Here is a 21,619-nt window from a genome sequence, read left to right on the forward strand (position 1 = left end):
TCGACTGGAGTCTACCGAATGGCTCGACCAGTCAAAGCCTGATCGAATGGTGATACACTGCTTCGACAGGGATACACCATTCGGCATACTCTCTCACAATCCAATTTCGAGTTTGTTTTTACAACATATGGTAGAATCAGGGCCTGCCAAGGTGTGGCATCATGCCTGAAGCATGATCCTTGGCACCTAAGACCTAAAACTTCAAGAATAAGGGATAGTATTCCCAAACGTTAACCCTGCAGAATCTACTTCCATTTCAATTTAATAGATCATTGGTTATACACCTGTTTGTGCCCCTACCAATGTCGTTGAGGAGTACCATTCTAGTAGTCAATATGTGAGATTAATTTTGCTCCACCGAACACCGTTGGAAGAGCAGAATTTTGACATGGATGGCCTTGTTGGCTAAATCCCTTTAGTAAACCATTTACTTTGTGAACATTTTTCCATGGTCTTGGATTCAAGTTTGGTGTATGTTTTACTTATGGATAATCTCATTGATACTGTCATCGAATAATTGAATCATGTTTCTTAATACATGTGACCAATTCAATTAAACATGTGATTAGGTAGGAATGTGGGGAAGTTAGTTGTCTAGATGAATGTGTACTACGCACACTAACTTTACACCTAAATCACATCTCTAACAACGACTTTAGGTCTATCCAACCTGATTAAGAGTATTGGCACGCTCATCGTTGTATGAATGGTACTGCATCACCATTTAAGGGACCTTAAATTCTCCCTGACGTTGAGTTTTTAAGGATATTTGAGATGACAATGATCATAAATGAAACCACTAAAGAAAATAGAGTGAAATATCTTTGCACCACCTCCAAAAATGAGCCTGAAGCTTTGATCTGGGGCCAATGGATTGTCTCCCAACTGGGAATACACCACATGCGGCCAGATACTACACGACTTTCTTTTCACAGTGGATTCAAGGGAATATATGTGGACTATCCAACCAAAATGTGGACCATATAAATACTTATGGTTTTGGTTGATGAATCGACAAACTGGTCACATGTTTGTCCACACACATTACTGCTAAACCTCATGGCCAATTAAGGGTTCACCACCCTACTTATCCCTTAAAGTCCGGGAGACTGGATAATGCCGGAGAGTTTATATCAACGATTTTTGATAAAGTATTGCATGTATTTTGGGTTTATAATGGAACATTGAACCCCATGTTCACCCCAAATAGCATCGCCTAGCGATCAAAAAGCGTAAATTTAAATGATCGCCTGAATTTTGGTAAAAGTACCAAGTTTTCAGTTTCTACTTAGGGCTATGCAATCCTTGTACGCAGTTATGTTGGTCCGCCTTGAGGCCCATTACCACCCAACCTATATGACGTTACAGTTGGTTACTGGGTACGAACCTGACGATTTTCGTATTTACGCATTTAGGTGTGCATTCTATATGCCAAGTTGTGTCATCGCAACATACCAACATGGTTTCTCAAAGAAGGATGTGTATCTTTTGTCGATCATGACTCTCCTTCACACTAGCTCTCTTAGAGCCCTTGCACGCGATCTCTTTACCGCTTATTTGTGGGTTGTCACTTTAATAAGATAGTCTTTCCGCCGTTAAGGGGAGATAAGAACGTCAACGTTCCTGTAAAACGGCGTAAATTTGCATGGATGTTGCCCACTATGTCTCATCTCAATCCCCATACCGCACAAGTGTGATAAGCAAGTGCGATGAATTCTAGTTTTCAAAATGTTGCTCCAGACGCATTTCTCTGATCTAGCTAAAGTGACGAGATCATATACCAGTTGCAAACATGTATGTAAGGATAGACGTACTTAATGAACGTTGAGTCAACATCCCTGGAGGATGTGCCGCCTCTGTTGGACGGTTTAGACGCCCCTATTAGACGATCTGGTACACCGACAGATAGCCAATCAATATGTCTTGGCCTGGAGCATAACAAATCATTCGGTTCGTAGGATTCACTTCCCTAGAAAAGGAAGACACATCACAACAATGAATCTAAACTCGATCGTTGTCTTAAATCATTTCCATCTCATAAGATTAATCTGGATTACTCCCGAGACTTGAAGTTCTTGGTCCAGTATATCAGTTTGGATGAGTTAAATGGAATTGAAATGAGATTATTATCGATGATATTTTCACTTATATGGTAGCTACCGACATAAATGAAAAGCGACGATATCGAACTGTGTTCCGTTAATTAAGTGGCAACGTAGAACTGATTGGACAACTGAAATTACAATCCAGATCAAATTTCTTACCAAAGTGTGTATTAGATCTGTTGTTCCTACACTGCCCAAGGTAACCCTGTTGTGTTACAAGTGGGAAATGAAGCGTTATGAGATGAATGAAATAGTACAATATGATGCATGCCTTACAGTGCAAGATTTCTCTCAAAACGTCATGTGATTGATAGCATCATTATGAAATATGGTTAGTGTTTTCTCCATGGGGATATACATATGGAGATTTACATGTAAGTTCCCGAAGAATTACATGGACTAATTCAAATAGTTCCAAAACCACGGAACACCCTGTTAACTCGTTTTGAGACGTTCACTTACAATCTGATGGATGTGGTATACCAGTCTAAATGATTATTTGATCACTTAGGGATATGATTTATGCCCTTGCGTGTTAAACTATGAAGTCTTATTCCTAATTGCTAGAGTTACAGTTTATGTCGTTAACATGAATCTCAGTAAGACTCCAGAAGAGCTTGAGAAAACTGCCTTGCACCTAAAGATGGAATTTGAGATGAAGGATCTTAGGAAAAATCGTTTATGCCTTGACCTGAAGTTGAAGCGTTGTTATGACGGTACCTTGGTCTACCAGTCGAACTACACCCCGAATATGTCACTTTTGAGTATACCTTTGATCATCCAGATGTTATATGCAAATGAAACCCTTGAAGAGGTTATAGAATTCGAAATTTCATCTAAAGTTCAACTTTGCGCTGCGTTGTACTTAGCTCATTGTATTTAGACAGGACATCTCCTTCACTGTTGATCTTAGTAAAGATGCAGCACCGCGCCTACACGCAACCACTGAATTGGTATCAAAGACGTACCCTTAAGGCACTACAAGGGCAAATCCTAACACATCTCGAGCGGATCCAACCCCTGATCCTCGAAATGATGCTTGCCTTATTGTTATGCTGACGCAGGTTACTTATCAAACCCGCACAAGGCAAAATCTTCAAATGGTTATGTCTTTACTGTTAGGGATATCGCAATATCTTGGAGGTCCATGATATGACCTTAGTTACGAAATCTTTGAATCGTTCCAAGACTCACCTCACTTCACTAAGCCACAAGTGAGACATGGTTAGGAGTTCTTGTTGAGCATATTCGAAGTACTTGCTGTGTTTTCATCCATTGTTGAGTCCCAACGATGATCCATGAAGACTATGTTGCATGTATCCACCCGACCAAGACATGATACATCAACAAAGTCAACGCCAAGACATATTGCGTCTACATCTACATCAGCAGAGCATCAGAAGATTGAAATCATGCAAGCCGATCCCAGACAACCTTGCCGACCTCTACACGACGTCACTACCGAAGTCAACCTTCCAGAAGCTTGTCCGAGGAATTGGTATGCCTAACTATCATATGCAATGCTTGTAGTTCTCATTTGGAAGTTATGTCAAACTCAAGGGGAGTATCCAGAAGTATACTCACTTGATCTTAATGTACTTTTTTTCCCTACGATTAGGAGCATTTTTCCTACCAGGTTTTTGCTACCTAACTAGGTTTTAACAAGGCACGCATCCTGGGCTGATCATTCCCTTGAGAGTTCTTCTACTTGCGTCAAAAAAACGTATAGTTTTGACTTAATGCAACTTCTCACTTTTCTCCTTAGTCTATGGGTTTTTCTCTCACCTTGGGTTTTACCATAGCAAAGGTTTGTGAGTTTTACTTTTTATGCATTCTTCTATTGATTTGAGATTCGCATTCGCTCATTGTACCGACGACTTCATCAACTATACTTGCTTCATCACTGAAGACTTGATGCATCATTTACTTGAGTATTTACACACTCAAGGGGGAGTGTTGCAGTTCTATTGGAATAGGAATGTGATTGTGTAAATCCTAGTAGATATAGGAATGTATCTTATATTCCTATTAGGAGTAGATTACCTATTAAATGTTGTAATCCTAAAGGGTAAGGAATTAACCTTCCCTACTACTATAAATAAAGGCACAATGGGGTGGAATAACACACATCTCACAATTACACATCTCTCTCTTTCTCTCTACTATTGCCACACCCCTCTCTATGACCTCCATAAGTGTTCAGTAAATTATGCCTACAACAGAAGTAAAATTATTCCAAATAGATAAAACCTAGTTGACAAATACACAATATCAAGCGGTTTAAATGGTCATAGTCGATATGATATTGAGTTTACACCTATGCGTCCTGAGTTCGAAACTCTCCCCTCCCCTAAATTATTGTAACCCTTAGTGTTTTCATGATTTTAGTTATGCGGCATTTCCCTTTTAGGATTTATTAGCCTTTTACTATCAATATCCTTGATGTCTTGTGGATATTTTTTGTGTACAATTAAGTTTGTCTAATGAATTTCGTATATATAAAAATAAAATATAAATAAATAAATAAAAACTACCAAAAATAAAAAATATAGAGTCAAGGAAAAACCCTAGTAGAAAAAAAGAGGAACCCCTTACTGATCCCTTGTCATTGGCTCATGGCTTTGACTCTGGGTCAGTGAAAACCCTCACCCTCCTCCCCCTTCCCCCTATTTTTTGGGTTGCAGCAGTGATATCTACTTCAATTGCGGTGTCCCTCTCGTGGTTGACAACAGGATCAGCTCTTGATGGCAACAAGGGTGTTCTTGGTCTTAAGGCTAGGACTTTTTTTATTGCGGGACCAAGTACTTTGGGCATAATTTTTTTGGATTTAGTTTTATGCTTTTATTTTAATTTTTACTTTGTCTTTATAACTCCAGCAACTCGGTATGATAGTTGACTGTGTTTCAGTCTTTTTTTAAACAATTTTCTCAATATGTTTATGGTATGAATATGTCGAGTTCTAACCATTTGTGTTCACTCTGTATTTTTTTTTTTCTTTAAAAAAGACCAGCTAGTGATTCGCCACGGCAATCCACTATTTCGGAAGTCAAAAAGACTCACAGAGGTATTTTAGTATCTCTCTAGCCACCATCTTGCAATTCACTAATGCCAAGAATCGAACTCAGAACATACTGTGTAAAATACGGGTCTGGAATTCATCCCAAACCACTTAACCACCCCATGGGGGTTGTTCAATCTGTATTTTTGGCATGTGTCATTTTTGTGGCATTTGTCTTTCGTCGTGTTATATTTATTTGCTTTTCATTTAAATGTTTCTTGAATTGATCAGTTGACTTTTCGTTGAAATTTCAAGTTGTAATGTTTGAGAATTGTGATGTTTTTCTTACAATAATATATTACTTATTTTAAATAAATAAATAAATAAAATGTTGTCACTTAATATTACAGTCTAGTGTTTTTTTTTTTTTTCACTTGTAAGTAAGGTCTTAAGTTCGACTTTCGTAGATCAAGTTTGGTACAAATATTATTAGGGAGGTTTAACAAAACACTCGCAGTACTATTCACTTTTAACAAAAAACCACATTTATACATTTCCCTGATACTATTCACTATACCTTTAAAAATGACTTTTCATTAAAAGAGAAGTTTTTTTAGATTTTTCGTTAGTTTTCCTATATTATCATGCCTACGTGCACTCTCATAAATAGACGCTCGTAGATCAAGTTAGCTTAATCCAAATCTCCCAACTCTTAATATAAATAATATCGTTGTATTAAAACAAGTAATAAAAAATGTTAAATCTAGAGAACATTCATGCATGATCAATCATAGAACAAGAGCAGCGGCATGCATGACTGAGTTGAGACTATTGAGATGAGTGTGGATGGTTATAGGGACATGTTGATGTACAATATTAGAACTCTTATTATGTGGTTTTACAAAAATAATCTCAGGTTGTAATATGTACAGAAACAGAACTATTGGGATACGAAGACGAAGATGCATTTCACTTAGTTATTCCTTTAATTGTTGAAATGATCAGTTTTTCAATATGTTGTCGATATTTAATCAATATGTCGTGAATATTTAATCACTAAGTTTGTCAATATTAAATCTCTACGTCAACCATATTGGTTGAAATTCAATTTGTTCATAAAGTAAAAACATTATTAATTTTAGTCCGTACTTATTATAGGAATTTTGACAAATGTTAGGGTAATTATACTAAATTATCTAAACTACGAAAATGAAGATTTAAACTTGAATACATAAGGTGGAGTGTACTACTATAGTCAACTTAACTAAACTCATATCTGTAAATTTGAACGATTATAGTGTAACCTTACCTTAGATCTTGTATGCTAACATCATGTTGTAACACGATTACGATGTTGCGTAAGTTAATGTCACTGTAACAGTACATCATCGGTATAATAATAGGTGTTAATTTTGTAATTCAATCATGTGGAAGTACAAAAGCCTACCTTGACAATGTAATAGAACGTCCACAATGTAACTACCAACCTTGTTAGAGTAGTAATAACGTCATATCTTGTCATTTACTTGAATATTATCATAATTATGTAGCATTGGAGTGTTTGGACCATCATATGGATCTTTAATTGTATCGAGATCTTATTAGAGATCTTTGTTTTTTTTTTTAAATTACCGTAGAATCTAGTCGCCAAAAATATAACTTGAACAGTTGAACAAAGAAAAACAACTCCCCCCCCCCCCCCCCCAAAAAAAAAACAATTTGGCCTTAAATTACTGTAGTACAACTATTCATCCATGAGATTAAGTCACTTCAAAAACCACAAGAGAAGATCTTCAGCATCAACAGCGCCAGTTTTAATCTTTCAATAGAACGACATATTTACATTAATAAGTAAGAGAGTTGTTTTAAGCTGCAAATAATAAGTTAGTCATAATAATTTGATATCAAGCTTGCTCTCTATGAAAATCAAACCAAAAACCGCGTACTTAAAATTAAGAGAGTTTTAACGAAAAGCCCACGGTACTGTTTATTTTAACGAAAAACCACATTTTTACACTAAAAAGTCAATCGTAGTACTATTCACTTTACCTTTTATTTTGTCCTTATCATTAAAACTCAAAGTTTCAAGCATGTTTCATTAGTTTTCCTTAAAATTAATGCTAAGTAGATTGGAAAGTCGACCATGAGAACTGCAGGATACACACAATCCCCTAGTACTAATTGCTCTAGCTGAGTTAGAGCATCTCCAGTAGGGATGTCAAAACAAAATAGTCAAAAGTAAATTTGAAGGCTTATTCAATTAATATTTATAGGAGCCCCCACACTTCAAAACAAATCAATCAAAACGAATTTTCATAATCGATGATTGGTGCATTACTAGGACCCGCACAACAAAACATTTAAAAAAGTGAAGACATCAGATTTTCTCACATGTAAAAACAGTAGCAAGCTTTGTAAATACTAGCCGTAGCGTCTATTTTTCCTCGAGTAGTGTAGCAAAAACTTGTCGTTCAATTCCAACCTGAAGAAGCAAAGCTAGTTACTTATGACACCATTTTCATCTGTATTTGCCGATGGACATGTACTAGAAACTCAACATAGGAGGGGCCATTCGGACTCTGGTCTTCGACCAAGCATGACAAAAACAATGCTCCTGCAACAAAAGATAATACGATACCTAAATCAAACCAAATTCATAAGCTTTCTTTAATTTATTGCCGTTCTAGTGAATCAGATATTCGGCTGCGTTCTCACCTGACGGATCTCCTTTCCTACACAATTTTAACCTGCAAATAAACGAGACGAATTGGAAATCATTGCCTTGGATGAAACCATCAAAAAGTGAATACAAGGCACCAGTAACAGAATATAATATCATACCGAAGGTAGGAACATCTCTGGCGCCGTATTTCATTTACCACATCATTCAGCCTCTTCGATAACGGATTATCATACTGCTGCAGCACAAACTGGGGGAAAGAACTTACGAGTTAAATAATGATACGTTGTACAGCGAGAAAGTGTCCGAGATAATGAAGTTATTTAACTCATGCACCCTCATTTATCATCAAAATCTTGACAATCATATAAATATAATTAAAAACTTGAAAACAACCAAAACAATATTAGAGTACGAATTAAGCCTCAGTAAAAAAATTAATTAAGCACCCAGCCCCATCATTCTAGTGAACTGAAACAGGATCCGAGAAATCCAGTTCAGATACTGAACGCCTGTGGCTTGAGGCCAAAAGTGTATTTTACAATTTATACCAGGCAGAAGACGAGTAACCAAAGTGATAAAGGATGGGGCTACCTGAGTAGGAAGTTCATTAGCAGAGGAGATTCCAAACAGTTGCTGCAAAATTCCAGGATCCACCGAATTCCCAATATATATTAAACAGTCATCACCATTCTCGAGAAGATAAATTCCTGCGTCACTCACATGTTCGCTGGAAAGTGGAATCACCGGAGGAAATGGAGATTCATCACCCTCCTGTCAATTAACGAATGCCACCGGTGATATAAAATGCATATCTCAAAGGGTTGAATAAGAAGCTAAATGACACACCTTATTGGATTCGAGATCATGAATGGCCACCATTCTGGGGTACACCAGTGGAACTGCCAAAGGAACAGAAAGGGAAGAAACATGGTTGATCCAGAAGGACCGCTCATCTATTTTTCCATCACTTCGTAGCCCTGTACTTTTGATTAATGCTGAAAAAGGAACACAAGATAAATATATCAATATACGTACAAACTCTTCTAAGAAGCTGAATGATAATTATGTGCAACATGTTTCCACAATGGAAGAGGAATGTTTTTCTTTAACATTCTATCAATCAGAACAGAAATTCGTTTCTGGGTGATTAGCAGTCCATTTCTGTGCTGCATGGAGAAGTCTAGTGTTCCTGCTAAGGTTTGTCTTTTAGCTTGGATCGTATCTCACAGTCCATGGGAATGAGCTCTTGAAAAAAAGTCAGGTTCTGGGCATCATTATGGGCTTCTGTGTCTCCAGACTTTAGGGATGTTTCATTTTGTGTAAATTGATTAGAGACATTAGGCTGGGGAGCTGCTGTAGGGTAGTTTTAGAGTTTTGACTTGTATCAAATTATCATCGACCTCTTTTTCCCTAAGTTTTTATACTATGCTCTGGTTGTTTTTCATACGACTATGTTTCTCATGAAAACAAAAATAAAAATATCAGAACAGGAGAAACCAACAATGAAAAAAAATAAAAACATCATAAATTCATATAAACTAGTAATGGATATATTAGTAAATAATAATATACCGAGGGTGTATAGAGGCAGAAGCTTCAGTGCCTCCGGAAGAATAAGCTGTCCAGAAGATGATACAGTAGCACAAAATTTACGATATGACAGAAGACTACTGATGCACAGATTTGTAACTTGTTCCCGTACACGCAAGAGAGCACTTGAAGGAATTTCGTTTGCCGCTGTACACAAATATTAAAAAAGGACTTACAGTTAGAATTCGTCCAAAGGAAATTAGACAGAATGTCACAAGAAACCGCAATCCTAAGAAATAATAAATTGGCGAGATGCAGCAAGTGATTGAAAAGGAATGTCAAGAAAGAGAATTTATATCATCATTTCAATCTATCAGAGGTGAATGATGAAGGTGTTTTTAAAGACAGTGAATTCATAAATAAATTCACAGATTTAAACACTGGGTTTAACCGAGGAAAACAAGCATTACATAATGGGAAAATGAGGATAACAAAAAGAAAACAACAAAGAGCATACAATAGCATACCTTGCTTCATGAAACATGCAAATTGAGTGTCCAAATCAGCAGCACGAAACAGATTACTTAACATACTTGTGCATGGCAGAGACAAAGTTGTAACTCGAATTCTCCGTTGGCCATACACAGTTGTGTATAAAAGGGCACACTGGATAATGCAAAATATCAAAATAAATTAATAATGAAATATATAAATATGACTAAACATTGAAATGAACATTCAGTTGCAGAGATGGGGCGACGTCGTAAAATCAGTAGTGACAGATACAAGAAAAGCTCATAAGATAGTATATCAAAATTATTGCATTAGAAACCTTAGGCAGAAAAAAGAGAAATTAAAATTTACCTGGAAACCACATTCTGAGCCATCCTGTAATTTATCATCATGTTTTAAGGTCACCATAATAGTTTTATCAGAGTCAATCTGCAGATAGAAGCGACCGGTTACGATTTCAACAAACAGTATAAGAGGCCATATCACTCTTTCCAAGGCAAAATGAAAACGTAAAAAGGAGATGGAGAGAGAGAGAGAGAACAAGGAGAATGAAACCCACAAAAAAGAAAATTAGATAAACGGGCTATGACTAAGCAACAAGCGCTAAATTTTTCAAATTGCAAAATCTTGATTTTACTGTCATTGTCGGTCAACGCAATCAAGGGGGTAGGGGAAAATTTACTTCCATGGAAGATAAATGATAAGTAAGAAACATAGTCTGATGTACTAGTAATCAGGGATATTCTAGGATATGTACAAACCCCAGGTACATCAACATCCGTAGGGATACGTTTGCAAAAACTCCCATGGTACTCTTGAACTTGAATACCCTGCAAATAGTGAAAACAAACTTATCTTACTAGAATAATTAATTTAGAAAGTTAAAAACAAAATCCACAATCATTGTATAAAACAGAGAATGAGGTTCAAGAACTTGCCTGGCTGCATCTTACACGCATCACCCCCTCAAAACCTTGAGGTCTTGTGACATTCCATCTAAGATCATTGTAGAGCTTTGCAGGATCAGAGACAGCTGAGAAGGGGTAATAATAGTAAACCTGGGAGATTGAGGAAAACAGAATGTTAATACAAGGAAAATTAGGTAACACATATAGTTACTTCTAAATGTGGAAATGATCCATAGTTATGAGTGGCAGATGCTTCTCAAATCTGATTTCACAGTTTGATTTGAGATGGTGGATATGTGGATAAAGAAAAACAAAAAAACAAAAAGATGAATAAACTAGAAAAGTCAATTAGAGAAAACCCTAGGCAAATCATAACAGAGAGAAATTTGATGCCCGAAATATGGGTGGGGATAGAAGCAAATTCATTGTACCTGCCCTCCAGTTGTTCTTGGGATGACAGAGATAGAAGCAATGTCTATGTATGACTGGGTAGTGATAAATAAGTCGACACACACCTGGAACATTTCATGAAAAAGGAAAAATAGTTTAAATAATCAAGAATTTGTCAATTACCACTATAAATCTACGTCAGTATAGAATTCACACCAACATGTTAACTGATCGATCATCTATGGGGAAAAAAATTAGTCAAAGGCTTACCTGAAATTCAGCCAATTCAATTGCCATTGCCTTTAAAGTTTTGTCTGCTGGTTGGAGTAATTTATGGGCCTCCTGAAATGCAGTTAAACAAAGAAAACATAATGCCAAGACTACAAGACGATCAACGGAACAGACTACTCAACAGATATAAAGGGATGACAGTTATGGCCACATAGCATATGCAAATTGACTCTCCAAAGCTGGTTGATATCACAGTTACAAAGACCTAATATGTCAATTTATTTTGTATTAACCATCCCAAGTCTATCTACACAGCCACCTAATTCGCCAAGTCTTCAAGTGGGCCAGAAATTTGAGAAAAGCTCTTTCAAAAGGTACGCAATTCATCTTAACTGAACATACATAATTGAAAACCAAGATCTTATAAGTGGGACAGGGTCCAGAGAAAGTGAGGCCTAAGGCAAAAATATACATGAGGGCTTCCTAGTTTGATATGTTGACATAAATTACAATAAATAAGTTGTTTCTTATTCTTCTCGTCTTTTGTGAAACAGTTTTCATAATTAAATTTCCAATTTAGAATATTGTAACATACGTTTTCAAAATGAGAGAATGAAGCAACAATTTTGTTGTTCTTTGTCCAACATTAAACAATAAAGCAAAAGACCACCACTTTTTTTTTTTGGCCTACAATCCATTTTTTATTTCCTTCCAACCATTGTTGTTACTTTTCCACTGTTTAGAGTGGCCTTTGCCTTACAGCTTTATAGGAGCGTTTCAAATTTCACCAAAGAAATAACTCAGTTGAAAAAGAAAAGACCAGTAAGGTCTTCGATGGGAAAGGACCATTTGGCTATTGGGGCTTTCATAACTACAAGTTCCCATATAATTTCATGTTTGTGGCCTCAATCATGTAAAGGGCTATTTGCTTAATAGTACTGCTATAAAGCACACAGATGGCATACAAGAACACATATAAAAGGTATTACCTTCTCAGCTGAAGATATATTAGCCCTTCCTTCAGCCTCTCTAGCAGAGAGGGCTCCAATTCCAGTTGAGGCCAGCACTGCAGACACATAAATCATTAGTATACTCTGAGATGCCAATAAACCAGGTATACCTGGTAAAGGAGAAAGGAGATGTCGAATGTAATAAATATGCATACAAATTCTCTTGGAAAATTGGTCTATAGAAGTATACATGACCAATAATGATACCGGTGAAAATATCTCTGAACCATTTATATGTAATTCAAGTTGACTGATAGCATGAATTGAATACTTTAGACATGACGACAAGGCAATGGTGAGAATTTAAAAATTCAGAATTCTAAACAGAGGGAAAGCCATGATAACTGGAAACACTGGCAACTTTGAAATATTTGTTCTAGGTCAGGTTTTTTTCAGACTAGATAGGTTGTTTATCTAATTATCTTTGGACAATAAGAAAAGGTAATGTCAATGGCTGAAACAACACACAACAGATAAGCATTTCCAAATATTCTTCTTATAAAACTATTCATGATAAATTCTCCACTGTCTCTTAAGACGTGCACCCCAAGCGTGTTGTTTTTCATTCTTTGCTTGCAATGATATATAAACATGTTTAAAGGAGGGGAGGGGGGGAACATGAAGGAGCACATTAAGTAGATATGGGATTCAAGCTTGCCTGACTGAAACACCAAAAGTTTCCCTCCGGTACTCTTCATTGCCAAGAAAGCAGCCTAGACAAGGAGGAAAAAAAAAAATGAGATAATGAATTACCCACAATGAATTTACATATCAATCTTTTATAAAATAAAAATATGTGCAAATCATATTTTAATGATTTTGTTGCTAGCCGCAACAGCAACAAATAAGAAGAGAAATATGTATCAACTAAATATACTCGATGAGATTGGATACAAAGTGCTCCTCACAGGAAAGCAAGTTTAAATCCAAAGATAGGGCTTAATTACTGGGCTGGTTGACCAGCCGCAATAGTGTTAGATGTTTTGATCATCTATACATTATATTCATATATATATATATATATATATATATATATATATAAGTTCAGATATTATTGACAATTAGATCTATTTAAATTATAATACAATTCTATTATAAACAATTAAAAACATAAAGTACAAATACTATTATACAACTATGTTACAGGTTTGATAAATTTTAAAGTGGTAGCTAGAAGAGAAAAGCTGAGAGTTTGACTGTCTAGATGGAATGCAGGATGTAGATTAATGCCATAGCTCTAGTGTTCAAATACCACCAGAAACGAGGTTTATCAATTTCAACGCTAAGGGCTGGTTTAACAGCTCAAATAATGGGTTAACTCCACATTTTGGTTTGACAACTAGTCAGCAGTCATAGTGGGTTTGATTGAAATCAATCCCAACGTGTTCAGACAGTAAGTAAAACCCAGTTGGCAGCCAAATAAGGCAGACATGATACACAAATACTGAGGCATGTCAACAGCCAAAAGGAGGAAAAATAAGAAAGTTGATCAGCATGTTGGCAAGAACAAAACGCTGATCCAATCAGCTTTCAGGTGTAGGCAAGCATCTACAACAACAACAACAACAAAGCCTTATCCCACTAAGTGGGGGTTGGAAAATGAAATTATTCAACAAAACTTTTAGGTGTATGCAAGCATCTACACATATAGGATTTTCAATTTCTTGTATTTAATAAAATTATTCCAAAAATTTCTTAAACTTAATGTGTCGGAGAATGATTTTAGCCCACCATTTTAATTCTTAAATGTTCTTTGCCTTAAGTTATTCAACTAATATTAAAGAACATAAGCATCAATAATCTTATTGCCCTTCTGATTATACTCTGCTCCGGACAAAAAACCTAAATAGAATAGATGAACAAAAATGACATGCACAAGCATAACCAACTCATAGGAGTTATGACCTCCCGATATTCTGTATTTGGAAATGGAATAACAAACCCCAAACACCATAAATATTTCGGTACACAACAGTGTCAGGCTATACGCATACCTTGATTGCTGCACCAAAGGCTGATTCAGCAGTTTTACTATTTTGAAACATGGTGGGAATACTTTCCAACAATTGCTCCAAATGTTGACGGCACTAAGTACCCATAAAAGAAAGTATTAATAAGAATCTGAATTTGATAATAAGATGACAGACTGACTTGTGAATGATTGTTGTTAAATCAATACTAGTACGCAATACATTTCATGAAGGGAAAAGTAGCAGCTACTGACCTCCGAGAGCTGAACAACCACATCAGTCTCCAGAGGAGTGTAAACATCTTGCACATCAGGAACAATAAGCATCAAAGGCTGAAAAGAAATATTGGACCTCGGTGAGAAACCATATCAAATAATTGTTTGGTAGAATAGAAGCCAAAGCCATAAAAAAAAAAAAAAAAAGTTACTGGTTATATAGCCTAAACTTATAGACCAGAAAGAATACGACTAAAACAATTAAATTCAGATGGTCAGAGATAAAAAAAAAAAAAAAAAAAAAAAAAAAGAAACTAGCTGCAAATTTGCTTGTCAGAAATGAAAAATTACCACAAATATTTGCTAATCAGAATAGAAGCCAAAACCAGAAATATTACTGGTTCTATATATCACTGACAAAAAAGAATTCACACAATATTCATAAACGCAAAGACAACTATGCTCTTTAACTTTAATAATGAAGTTTTTTATTTCGGGAAAAAGAGAACTCATTTGACCTGCTGCAGTGCACGTTTCAAATTGTAAAAATGGATTGTTGCGTCAAATGTTGCAACTCCCACCATTGTCCGAGGACCTTCCTGAAATAATAAATACATCAATATGTGAGTCAATTAAATTCTAACTGTCATCGTTTCATTTACATGTATGACTAATGACTACAGGCTTTGGGAAAATGAACCGTGCAAATATGCATGCATACGCATTCTCCTAAAAAAGAAAAAAATATATACATACAAAATACATGCACACACACACACGGTCACATACATAGAAACATATCTTGTTAAAACCGGGGGAGATCATAAGGAATGAAATATAAAAAAATAAAATGCGCATGCAAATGAGTACATAAGATAATTAACTCTTTTGACAAAACAAAAAACAAAAAAACAAAAAAAAAAAAAAAAAAAAAAAATGCAAATGAACCCTAGCTAATATTTATTCACCATTAGAATTCTTGCCTTTTCCTTGATCTAATGAGATTGGTTTTGAATCATGTTGTTTCTATGTTTACTTGAATGGCATTTTGATTGACTGGCTGATGCAATAAATAAGCAGAAATTGGAGTTTACCTTAATAGTTTATTGGAGTTTGCAACAAAAACAGATATGAGATATTAGTGCCCATAATAAACTCTTGCACACTTTGTCAGGCATGCTTTCAAATGTGTCTGATAAATGATTTGTTTACTTTTGGGGGACAATTATGTGAGGGAAAGAAAAATTGTAACCAAACTATACAGATTCGAGATAATGCAGTACATTTACAACTCCAAACTACATTTATCGATTTCATCTTTTATTCAACCAACCAAACAAAAGGGATCGAATGGGCCTCAAAGAAAATAACACTACAGTTAGCAAGGATTTAAGTTTTCCGTCAGATTCAACGACGTTTTATCTGCTCAAGTCAGCCTTAATCCCAATTCTTAAATGTCTTGGGTTAGGCATCATGGACCCTAATCTAAAATGTAGTCCGTCTATCACACACAAAAAAATAACAAAACTCTATTAAAAGAGGAGGGGGGATAAAAAGGCAAGTGCAAACGAAGTTCATTAGATTTATGTCTAAGCATTAGCATTATGAACAATAAATGCTGAGAAACAGAACCGTCAGGACAATGTGACATTATGGACAGCACAATCACATTTTGTATAACAAAATAGGAACATTATGCATACAGACAAAATAACTCACAGGAAGGTCAGCAATAACTTGACTGATTGCACTGCATGCTGCAGCAGTTGCACCAGTTTGAATAGCATTCATGGACACATCAATGAGAAAGAAGTACACAGCTGGCATGGGATCACGCACCTGAATTATAAAAGCCAAATAATAAAAATGAAATGACCAAGAGAAGACAGAAAAATGATTTGTAAGTCTGCTGAACTATGCAAAATTAGTTCAGTTATAACTGCATCTCATAATCAACAAACCATGTATTCTTTTGAAGCAACAAATTCAACTGTTCCCCTACATAGCTCAGGCCTTTCATCAGCATCTCTACGTCTACCATCTGGACCAAGATTGCAGTGGTAGTCATGAGGAGTCTCATCAGTAAATCCTGCAGAAGAAAAGTCATACGTTGTAAGGTCACCTCTTTTGCATAAATAGAAACAGTGAATACTACACCCTTATCCAGAGTCCAAAGTAGAGACCTTAAAGATGCCAAGAGAAAAAATAGAATGGTAAACAACATACTCTCAAGAAGGATTTAAACTTAACTAATGACCTTCTAAAATATTTGAAAAGATTGCTTGAGAAAAAGTTCAATAACCTTTCCAAGCCAAATAAAACAGTGCACACCTAGAAACAAACATGAATAAAAAAAGAAAAAAAGAAGAACATAGACATTGCTTTGAATAAGTTTCGGGACTGCAAATTCGTCCTGTTGCATAAACTGACAGATGACACAAACAACACAATACAGACAGAAATTTTCCTTACCACACAGGTTACAAATGAATTTCCTGCCCTGGTCAATGAACTTCATGAAAGGATTTATGTAGCCTTTGCAACGAGAGCATCGAACAGGACCACTTTCACCAAAATCCACAACCTATAACAAAATGATTCAGTACTAACATAGTAGTTCAATTAAAATGCTGATTGTTTAATTATTCAGAATTTGGTCATTTCCGCATCTTTTGTAACATTATTCATAGGGAAGCATCATGAAAGTGTTGTGTGTTATCTTCTCTCTTCTTCTTTTTCTTCCAGGTAGAAAGAAATCACTTTTTGAAGTGAAGTTGGTGTCCTGGCTCTTTGAGAGCTCCCATTAAAGTGGTTGGTGTCCTGGCTGGTGGCTCAGGGGAAGGTGAAAACTTGTGATACGGTTCAAAGGAGACCGATGATCTGTTTATCCCCTCATCAGTGCATTTTGTGCAAGGAAGATTATGAATTGGTGGGTCAAACCGTCCTCCAAGGCCCTGTGATGATGGGTCTTTGGTTGAAGCTCTTTAAGAAGGCTGATATAAGCTGGTAATTCCAAGAGGCTGCTTCTCTTTTCTATGCAAGGCTAAAAAGGCTAAAGTTGTGTGGGGATAGATGGTTCTTGCTATGCTCTGGGTGGTCGTGTTCAAAAGAAATTGAAAGGTATTTGAAGATTAAGTTGGATCAGAGGCTGAGTACAGTTAAGGGACAAAGTTCAGTTTTGGATGCTCTCTGGACTTCGGTCTCCACAGAGTTTAGACATACTTCTTTTTCGAGTATTGGCTTAGACTGGCAGGGTGGGGTGATTAAGTTCTGCTTGGGAGTTACATGTTTTTATTAGGCTTTTATTGGTTTTTTATTTCTTCTCTCTTCCCAGTGGCCTTCTTGGCCACTTATGTTGCTCATTTGATGTATTATTGTCTAATTTCATTAAAATAGTCTCTTTCTCAAAATTTATATATATCTGCAAGGAACAGTAATAATGTTATAAACACATTACTTGGATTGGTTCTTCATCTGGATGAGGAAGGGCAAATGGTTCAACCAACAAAGCTAAGGGCATCCCTGATGTTGTCAAAAGATCAGCCGTGCATGGTATCTGGTAAATTGACAAAACATGATAACATTACTAGACTTTTATTGGAAAAGAAAACAACAAATCAAAACTGCTCCATTGAAATTGAGATAAAAAAAAATGTTTAACTACAGTAATAAACACTCAATCCATGAAAGTTAGACCCCAACCTGATTGATTGTACACCTCATGTAACGTGGACTGCAATTCCCATTGTCTCTGACAATATAATCACTTGTAGCAGGCTTCAACATAATAAAAGCAATCAAAAGGATGTAAATGATAGACAATATCTAGTTTTTCACCATGCTTAAGTGCACTTTGCAGCATGAATATGAGCAATGACAATTAAAGTGAAATTACACATGTAGAAAGATTAAAGAGTAGGGAAGTCAAAAAGTATCAGGAAATACAGCTAAAGCAACTATTGAAATCATTTTTTTCCTCTTGAAATTTATGGATGAATAAATACCGGAGGTGGATTTGCCTGATTGCCCTGACGAGTTTCATGGATGAGCACCGACGAACCTGGTACAGGCCGAGGAATTTGATTCGGATCTATCTTCGATGACCCAGTCAAAGGAGATCCAGTTTGACCAACTGCAGGTGAGATAGTGGCCATGGACTGATTTGGTAGTGGTGGGGGCGGCATTCCAAACATTCTGGGTGACTGAACAGAACCAGGAAATTGGGAAGGTGGAGCCACCTAATTCAAGTCAGTATATTTCACAAACCAAATCTAAGTAGCAACAAACAGAATTCATGCCTTCATCCTGTTTCCCTCTATCAGAACACTATCATCTACCACTTTGCATAAGTGTAGGTGGAAACAAAAGAAATTGAAATCTAATAATTTAAATGGCAAAGAAGAAGAAAAATAGTATTCAAGGTTATACTTTGCAACTCGCGATATTATGCTTAAACATGTGAAATCATGTTTGAGACTAAATATTATAGGAAATAACTAATATTGATGCTTATAAGAAAGCATTGTGATTATACTATTGTATTAAAGATGCTGCAACAAAAACCTTGAAAGCATCCACTAGAAAGCGTGTTCTTCACTTAAACTGAGGGCGGATGATTTTGATGATACGTGAACTGAAGCAGGAAAAAAATCTATCTGGTTCCAGTTAACATATATTAGATTGTGTTGCCTTGCATAGAAACAAGTTTCAATCACTACAAAAAACAAATAGTAGTTGCCAGTATACCTGGGTAGTTTTTCCGTTTGATATACACCTTAGCTTTTTACATCACATGCCCACTTTGGATTATCTTAGTTGACTCAATAATATGAAATTTGGCATTATCCATAATACTCCAAAAACAATACAAGTCACTAACCTGCCCTTGTTGCATTGGCCATGTCTGTGAGCCATAGGGAGAAACCGGAGGTGCCTGCATGCTTGGTGGTGCCGCTGAAAATGGTGGTGCCACTGAAAATGGTGGTGCTGCTGAAAATGGTGGTGCCTGCTGAACAGGACCTGGTGGAGCACTAACTGCTGGAGTGCCTAGCATAGAGTGCATGGTCGGCGTTCGAGGAGGACCTGTTGCCGTTGCCACTGTTGGTGGATGTCCAAAAGGTGGTTGAGGTGCATTTCCACTTGGAGGGAAACGAGGCCCACCCAACATAGCTCCGGAACCAAACACCGGTGGCCCATTACTCATCAATCTACCTGGTGCAGTCGTAGGAGGCATGCTCTGACCGCTACCCAAAGGAAAAGAACCAGGACCTGGGCGAGGACCTGATGCTGGTGGCGGTACTGAAACTGGACCGCTAGGTAAACCTGACGTATGAAAAGGACCAGGTGATGGCCCAGAAGCTGGAGCTACCCCACCCACAGGGGGAAACGACCCAGGAGGCGGTCTAGACACAAAAGACAAAGGCTGGCCAACAGGCGGCCCAGTTGACCTTACTGGGGTGGTGGCAGGGGATAACGTTGGTTGTGGGGATCCTGATCGAGGTGCCGCAGGTCTTGCAAAGGCAGCGGGGAGAGGGCCAGGCCGCGAAAAAGGGGGAGGTGCAACGGGAGCCCCAGCAGGAGGGGCTGACGAAGGCGGTGCTTGGCCAATAAGGGATGGTCTAGAGGCAGAATTAGGCATGGAAGGCTGCCTATTAAGATTCAAATTCTGCATATTTCCAGCTAACGAATCGGGATCCCTCTGAGCATTGTTAGGACTGTAATTAGGGGGTGGGTAATTAGGGGGTGGTGGGGCGTTAGTGTTACTATTATTGGGCCTAGGTGCCCCTGTGGGACGCACGAGAGCCGCCATTGATCACTGGAAGTCTGAAATCAAAAACCCAGATCCCTTTTTCTTCAGAAAAATTCTTAAATTTTACCAAATTCAACAACCCAAAATCCAAATCGACAACAGCAAAAACAAAATTCAATTTAACCAAAATTCAGAAACTCATAATTCAAATCAAGGTCGCACAGTTCGTCAGATTTACCTTCCCACTCGCGATCGAGATCCCACCAGAGGGCTCGCAAGATAGGTCACTGGAACGACCGAACCGGCTGCCGTCGCCGATCAGATCGTCAACTGCAAGCAAAACGAAACGAGTCGAACCCTGCTTCACAGCCCAATTGTTCGCCTACCCAACGGTTCAATTTTGCATTTCAGTAGCCAGTGATGATACTCGTCGTACTATGAGCAAGTTGCAGGCAGGTAGTGAAAGTCGTGATTTGGCGAATGTTTGTTCTCGTGATGGAGAAACGGAAGAGTGGAGAGAGAGAGAGAGAGAGAGAGAGAGAGAGAGAGAGAGAAGGGGGGGGAGAGGGAGACTTTGGGAGAATTGGCAAAAATGATAACAATCAAGGGTATCTTTGCAAATATTAATTAGTTATGGTTATTTCTGAATCCATGTTTGGCTTCGGTTCGTTTCTGGGATTTGTGTTTGTTCGTTTCTTTTTACCCGCCAAAAACAGAAGTATATCTATGTGTACTTTTATTGAACAGTAATTATCAAAATCGTTTACGCATGTCCTTTAGTCCCGTGATATAGAGTTAGTGTTGGGTCTAAAGATAAATGGGCTTGTAAAGAGTCCATTGAAGGATAGGAAGATCAGGATATTAGGCCTGCAAGTCACCAGGTAGTTCAGATGATAGAATACCACCACAAGAACGAAAGAAACTATCATTAACGACCACCCATAACCCTGAATTGTCTACGGACAACAAAAGATGAGTTCGGAACTTAAAGAACTTTCAAATCGCTCGAGCCAGTTTGCAAACCTAATAACTTTTTGGCACGAAGCTGCAAAAACAAGTTTGTCTAGATGTCAACTCACAATCACGCGTTGGCTACCAAAAAAGTCTATGAAGAAACACAAAGGTAGTTAGACTTAGCGCTCAGCTAAAGTATTGGATGATGGAGGAATATTTTATAGGTCGTGTTGGAACTAAATTAGCGCACCGCCGTGAAAGGTTAAGATGCACAAACTCGAGTAACCTGTAAAAGAACACACAACTGTAAGTAGTCTAGGACTGGGGTATGTCGGTCAAAAGCTCTATGATGGTTAAGTTAGT

General features: G+C 37.2%; 1 protein-coding gene across 2 annotated transcripts; it reads right to left on the minus strand.

Annotated features, from left to right (window-relative positions):
* Nucleotides 1-7,342: 7,342 nt before the first annotated feature.
* On the minus strand, nucleotides 7,343-20,993 carry LOC137747053 (protein transport protein SEC24 C). Of its 2 annotated transcripts, none has more exons than XM_068487056.2 (25): nucleotides 20,541-20,993; nucleotides 19,433-20,376; nucleotides 18,558-18,791; nucleotides 18,256-18,330; nucleotides 18,011-18,109; nucleotides 17,026-17,137; nucleotides 16,515-16,642; nucleotides 16,273-16,392; nucleotides 15,072-15,152; nucleotides 14,593-14,670; nucleotides 14,363-14,455; nucleotides 13,027-13,081; nucleotides 12,348-12,424; nucleotides 11,398-11,469; nucleotides 11,169-11,252; nucleotides 10,768-10,887; nucleotides 10,591-10,659; nucleotides 10,181-10,258; nucleotides 9,844-9,982; nucleotides 9,359-9,523; nucleotides 8,633-8,781; nucleotides 8,378-8,557; nucleotides 7,945-8,033; nucleotides 7,819-7,850; nucleotides 7,343-7,717 (listed from the first exon to the last, which is right to left on the minus strand). In XM_068487056.2, exons 2-25 carry the CDS (start codon nucleotides 20,360-20,362, stop codon nucleotides 7,608-7,610), a joined length of 3,369 nt encoding a protein of 1,122 aa, XP_068343157.2. In that variant the 5' UTR covers nucleotides 20,363-20,376; nucleotides 20,541-20,993; the 3' UTR covers nucleotides 7,343-7,607. The 2 variants fall into 2 exon arrangements, with proteins under 2 accessions (XP_068343157.2, XP_068343158.2); XM_068487057.2 differs by having other exon boundaries at nucleotides 18,558-18,755; nucleotides 20,541-20,970.
* Nucleotides 20,994-21,619: the final 626 nt, after the last annotated feature.

The sequence above is a fragment of the Pyrus communis genome, chromosome 2 (genome assembly GCF_041283825.1).
Source record: "Pyrus communis isolate YQ-2024b chromosome 2, ASM4128382v1, whole genome shotgun sequence".
NCBI lineage: Eukaryota > Viridiplantae > Streptophyta > Magnoliopsida > Rosales > Rosaceae > Pyrus > Pyrus communis.